Consider the following 6,783-nt stretch of genomic DNA (forward strand, 5'->3'; position numbering starts at 1 on the left):
TTATGACTAAGTGTGCAAGAATAATAAAAAAGGAAATTAGTTTAACCATACAGTATAAAGGCATTGGTAATTCCAGATTAAATCAATGACACTCACTATTTAGTCCTTCCTCCTGCAAAAGTATTGCATGTTATATATTTGATATGGTAAAAAAAAAACATAGCAATACCAATTTGTTGTATCTTTGAAATTATGTTTCATTATATAAACATTTTAAAACTAATAAAAATACAAATGAAATCCATTTATTTAAAAAAATATATTTTTATATATTACATTTTTATGTTTTTTCCTATTGTATTGTGGAAGAATGTGGAGTCCAATGTAGCTTATTTATGACATTTGCATAATTTAATAGAGATGCGACTGGATGTCTATCTGTCTTTGGTATTATGCATGTTACTCGGCCCCCCCTTTTGTTCTCTCTCTCAGCTTCGTGTTTTTTTTTTTTCTGAGTTCAGCTTATGTATTTATTTTAGTGTAGGGGTGTGGCTGGCCAAGGCTTCCTCCATATTTTGTTCCTTTTGGCCGGTTCTCCAGACTTGTACCGGTTAAGTTAGTGTGAAAAGATGTTCAATAAAACCATATTGTTTGGTGTCTGAAATCTTGCTGGTCACAACTTGAGCCACAACGGTTTGTCTTAATGCTGTGGCCGTAACAATGCAACATTTGCAATTGTAATGAAGAAAAATGATCATATCACTTTATTTATCGATAAAGTGATTCTATATATTTAATGTTCCATTGTGGTTAACTGATGTAAGAGTTCTTTATTTATAGTTATATAAGCAGATGTTGAGTTTTTTAAAAAGCACACAGAGACCAATTCACTGCAAGGACACTTTAATTTAGCAATAAATATTCACATCTCAAATCTCTATTCTTTCAGTTCACATAATACATACACAAAGAAAAAATTGAAATCATTTGTTTGAAATGATATCAATAAGTGCACTGACATAGAAACTTTTTTTAGGCTTTAATTTATATCAAGGTTACTCATTTGTTCACCTTCAGTCGCAAATAATAAGAAAATTAAAAAATGTTGATATTTTCCGTATGGCCAACGTCTCCCTGTCTTTTCTCCTGTATGTACACACGTAGTGGCACTCACATGCACGCACCTGAATAGTTCACCCCATAAGCCTATGTATAGTATAATATGTACATTCAGATTTATACAGTACAATCTATTCAATAAGTGCAGATATATTCATGCAAGAAAAAAAGACACATAAAAAAGAAAAGGCTAGCCAACACATATAAAATCTTCATCTGACATCCTTAACTCTCTCCAAACCTGCTAAAAATCCTTTTTGATTTAGATCTTCTTAAACGTTGCCTTCTCTTTCAGAAGGTAACCCCTTACTTTCTCCACTTATTCAGAATATTATGTTTTCCCTTAGTAATCAATGGCACTGAAGGTAAACAACATCAGTGCTCAATGCATCCTTCAAAACTGCAGTAGCAAAAAGGGGTAACAGTTACACAAGGCCCACAGAACAAAGGGGAATACATCAAGTACCTGCAGGCTATTTTACATTCTTGACTCTTGTTGTTGTTTTTTAAACAAGAAGCCCTCAGTGGGATGCTAGAGCATCAAAAAATGTATTAAGAGAATTTTCTAAAAGTGGCAGAAGAGGGAGGATCAGAAGAAGGCCATTTCTGACTTAAGACATCACGTGTGCAAAACCACAAAACCTCATGTAAAAGCGTGCTTCTTCAAAACATAGAAAACACACAATGGCTAAATCTGATGATGGCGAAGAAGCAAAGAGGGAGTCTTTCCAATTTCCACAAAAGCTTTTTTCCCTCATAAATATATAAATAAAAATTCAACAATAACTCAGATCTATCTTTTAAAGGGGCCTCTCCTGCTGATGTTCAGGTGTATATCAGTATGTCGTGTCTCTACTTTAAAGAGTCCTCTCCTGCTGATGTTCAGGTGTATATCAGTATGTAGTGTCTCTACTTTAAAGAGTCCTCTCCTGCTGATGTTCAGGTGTATATCAGTATGTCGTGTCTCTACTTTAAAGAGTCCTCTCCTGCTGATGTTCAGGTGTATATCAGTATGTCGTGTCTCTACTTTAAAGAGTCCTCTCCTGCTGATGTTCAGGTGTATATCAGTATGTCGTGTCTCTACTTTAAAGAGTCCTCTCCTGCTGATGTTCAGGTGTATATCAGTATGTCGTGTCTCTACTTTAAAGAGTCCTCTCCTGCTGATGTTCAGGTGTATATCAGTATGTCGTGTCTCTACTTTAAAGAGTCCTCTCCTGCTGATGTTCAGGTGTATATCAGTATGTTGTGTCTCTACATGTCTCCATGCTTTAATGTTCAAAAAGCTCTTTATTTTTCTCATACTGTCTGTGCTGCAGCACCTCTTTTCACCCTCTGTCTGAAACCAGAGCCTCTGATTGGTTAGCTGGCCGGCTCTGTTTTGATTGGTCAACCGCTTAGAGATGTCCCGGGGTCAACTCATTTGAGAAAAATTGGTGTTAACATTTTAAACTAAACTAAACCTCATTCATTTTCCACAACCAATAATACTAATAATTAAAAAGGCGAATGGAAAGCGGGGCACAATGGAAATAAATCACACGTCACACACACCCTCGAGAAGTCATGGCAAACTGAGGGAATGTATATGTGCATATACTCTATAACGTGTACAAACATCTGCTGATATAATTAATCACTGATCAAAACAATTAGTGTACAATATTCATCATACTCGTAGCAGGTATATTATAATATCAATAAAACGGCAAGAAGCTTCAGAAACATTCAAAATATATTATTGATTGTATTTCCCCGACCCCGTTATCGAGCCAGGTGGCTCCCGTTGACATGTACAAGTACATTAAGCAAAAAGACCTTCAGGACACCGTGCACTGGCTTTAAGACAAAGCAACACGTCTCTGATGCCTCTCAGCAAAGCGGAACTTGCAAAAGTGGACAAAGACATCATGAAGCCAAGTAAATTATTGCAAAGTCAAGGGACATTCATTTTTTAGCAACTTCCTTCTGTTTTTAAATCCCAAACTCCGCTGGAATGTCGTTATTTACATCCCTGTGTAAAAAGCTGGATATATGATCTCCGTACTGTACTGTTTACAATTAAGGCGATAAATATATCTAGATATAGATTCATCTTAAATTATATAACTTTTTAAAATATGTATTCATATATGTGTGTGTGCAGGTTTCAAAGACGTGTGCACATGCTCCTCCGCTCTAGCTGTGCTCTGCATCTCCTCCGCCTACATGTGTGGGAAGCGGAGGTGAAAGTAACAGAGACGAAGCAAGCTGCGTTTCCTCTTGTCGCTGGCGCTGCTGCTGCTGCTCTCCGTGCGGGCCGACTTGGTCCTGGACCTGGACCGGCCCACCTCCTCCCCCCTGTAATCTGACCTCTGACCCCTGGGGCCCCACGCCCTGCTCACACCACGGTGCTTATCCGGTTGAGAGGTTTGGATTTGGAGCTGCTGCCCCCTGTACCTGTTGCTCCGGCCCCCGTCACCTGCGGCCCCTGCTGAGGCAGCCCGGGGTGCTGGGGGGGGAGAGGGGAGAGAGGTGTAAGAGGGGTAAGGGGGGACAAAGGGGGGGGTAAAGGGGAGTGTGGTGGGGGAGGTGGGATAGAAGAAAGAGCAGGGTACTGGGGCAGATACGGGCCGGCGCTCGCCGCGTGATGCGCAGCGTTGACGGAGGCGGACGGCAGGTTGTGGGGCAGAGTGCCGAAGATGAAGTGTGTTTGGTGGACGGAGTGGGAGGCCGGGTGGGGCGTGTGCACGTGTCCGGGGTGGGTTTGGGAGTGTGCGTGGGGGTGGGGGTGGGAGTGAGACAAGGTGAGGGGGAGTTTGGTACCAGGCAGGCCCCCCCCTCTGATGGAGTGGTACAGAGTAAACTGAGGGTTCGGGGAGTGTTGGGAGAGAGGAGAAAGGGGGGGGGGGCACCCCACTACCATGTTGCCGTAACGACCCGGTAGCCCATGCTGGGAGAGCTGGGAGAGATGGGCCAGCGGCGGGTGGGCTCCAAGCGGCGGACGACAGTGTAGCGGGCCTCTCTGCATAGCGTGGGGGGGGACGCCTTGCAGGGGCGGGGGGACAGTCTGCACGTGGAAGCGATGGTGATGGTAGTACGGTGGGGGGGGCTGCACGCCACCCACGTGACAGTACTGAGCGTGCAGCGCCTGGATCTTGGAAGGGCCCCCCCCGTCCATCTGGCACAGCGAGGATGGGGAGTGAGGAGGGGGCCCTCCCGTAGTCGGCGGGGGGACAGGAGCGGGGTACGGTGGCCCCGGTGGAATGAGGGGCCCAGGTGGTTTGGCGCGTTTGCTGCCGAAGAGAGATCCCAGGAAGGAGCCGCTGCTGCTGTTGTTGCTGCTGCTGCTGATGATTCCCCCCCCAGGACCGCTCCCCCCCGCTCCTGCTCTCTCTACACTGCTGGAGACTCCCCCCCCAACTCCTGTCCCAGCAGTGGTGTGTTGCTGCCCCGGCCCACCCCCCACCCCCGATCCGGGGCTCAGGATAGGGCGGTGAGGCCGGAAGTCTTCTGTGGCGTAGCAGCCGGGCAGCTGGTAGCGCTGGTGAGGCACCGGGCTGCTAACGATGGAACCCTGGAGGGGGGGGAAAGCAACGTATGTTTCAGAGAAATCACTGAGATGGTTCCAGATTATTTGCGGTTAAGATTCTGGTCCTATAATGTATTATAAAAACACACTTAAAATGCATCGTTATTTGCTAAACATGGAGAAGCAGCGTTCAGTTATTATGCTCCAGACATCTGGAACAAACTCCCAGAAACCTGCCGGTCCGCTGCAACTCTGACTACTTTTAAATCCAGGCTGAAGACTTTTCTTTTTGCCGCTGCTTTTAATTGAACTATTCATATCTTACACTGCACTGTAACTTGTATCATTCTTTTAATGTTTATTTCATTAGCTTTTTAATGACTGTTTTTAAATGACATTTTCTTAATGTCTTTCATTTTTGTAAAGCACTTAGAATTGCCTTGCCTTGCTAATAGCGCTGTATAAATACACTTATGAGCCCTCATAAATATTCATATAGCTTTCAAACTAAAATAGTAACACATTACTCGCCGATATTCCTATTACTACAATTCATTAGAATGTTTCATGGGATTATAAATGACTGGTGAAGTGGTCATTGTTTGTTAGAAGTAAAGTAAAAACACATTATATATCTATGCAAGAAAAATGTTGTACACATAATTGTTACTTAGAATGACCACAGAGCCATGTTAAAGGGCGTCAGTGCAGGTCAGAAACAAGAGGGAACAAGCATGCACGTACACACACACAAACACACACAGACGCCATCTTTAATAATGTTTGCACACTATACACACATTGAGGGACGTGACACACCACGACGGGGAGATGAGGGCCTTTTATAGGTTAGAGTAGGCCTGTCACGATAACTCCTTTTGTCTGACGATATATTCCCAAACTGCATAAGACACGTTTGAAAAAATACTGCAAGAAGATAATGAAGTAATTATCCACGACACTGCTAATCGTACAATAATTAAATATAGTAAAATAATATAGGTAATTTCGGTATTTTGTACGATTAGTCGATAACGTAAAAATGATCGAGGTCATGTTTGTATATAGTAGGAGACATCGATAAAACACTTATGGTGACAGGCCGAGGTTACAGGTGAACATCGAGTCTCTCAGACTTACTTCCATGGTACTGTCCAGAGAACCAACACTGTTCCTGCGACCACGTTTCCCTGCAGCCCCACCAGGAAGAGGAAAGTTAGCAAAGAGCAGAAAGATAGAAAGTGTAAAAGCTGTGTGTGAATGTCAGTGAGAAAAAGAAACAGGATGCAGTCATAGAGATAGAAATAAAATCATTTTGGAAGCTACCCAATAGAGTGGTGCAGGAATGAGTCCTAAAACAGGAAATGAATCAGCATGTTTGCACTTCCTGGTTCACTTGTCTCGAAATCAATGGTATTTTGAACTTGTTTTTGTTTGTCTGTGGTTAACACAAGCTGAAGAGATTTTAACATTTTGTTCTACGACATAAAATACCTCAGTAAATATCCCACTGGTGAATTTAAAAACAGCGGTTGCTAACAAGTGTCTAAATGAGATGACTAAACATCATAACGCCCAACATTAGCTACCTTTAGCTTAGCGATGGTGACGTGAAGTCATGTGACCGTGCTGTAGTTCCTTTATAGCCCAACATTAGCCGCCTTTAGCTTAGCGATGGTGACGGGAAGTCATGTGACCGTGCTGTAGTTCAGTTTATAGCCTAACGTTAGCCGCCTAACGTTAGCCGCCTTTAGCTTAGCGGTGGTGACGTGAAGTCATGTGACTGTGCTGTAGTTCAGTTTATAGCCCAACATTAGCCACCTTTAGCTTAGCGATGGTGACGGGAAGTCATGTGACCGTGCTGTAGTTCAGTTTATAGCCCAACATTAGCCACCTTTAGCTTAGCGATGGTGACGGGAAGTCATGTGACCGTGCTGTAGTTCAGTTTATAGCCCAACATTAGCCACCTTTAGCTTAGCGATGGTGACGGGAAGTCATGTGACCGTGCTGTAGTTCAGTTTATAGCCTAACGTTAGCCGCCTTTAGCTTAGCGGTGGTGACGTGAAGTCATGTGACCGTGCTGTAGTTCAGTTTATAGCCCAACATTAGCCGCCTTTAGCTTAGCGACGTGAAGTCATGTGACTTGCTGCAGTTCCCTTATAGCCTAACGTTAGCCGCCTTTAGCTTAGCGGTGGTGACGTGAAGTCATGTGACCG

General features: G+C 43.5%; 1 protein-coding gene across 1 annotated transcript in view; it reads right to left on the reverse strand.

The window, feature by feature from the left end:
* Positions 1-826: 826 nt before the first annotated feature.
* iqsec2b (IQ motif and Sec7 domain ArfGEF 2b) overlaps positions 827-6,783 on the reverse strand; it is a 63,840-nt gene continuing 57,883 nt past the window's right edge. Inside the window, 3 exon segments of the mRNA XM_034086154.2 lie at positions 827-3,557; positions 3,560-4,612; positions 5,708-5,757. Of these exon segments, the coding sequence (XP_033942045.1) occupies positions 3,261-3,557; positions 3,560-4,612; positions 5,708-5,757 (1,400 nt within the window). The 3' untranslated portion in view covers positions 827-3,260.

Source organism: Pseudochaenichthys georgianus, chromosome 7, assembly GCF_902827115.2.
Source record: "Pseudochaenichthys georgianus chromosome 7, fPseGeo1.2, whole genome shotgun sequence".
Classification (NCBI taxonomy): domain Eukaryota; kingdom Metazoa; phylum Chordata; class Actinopteri; order Perciformes; family Channichthyidae; genus Pseudochaenichthys; species Pseudochaenichthys georgianus.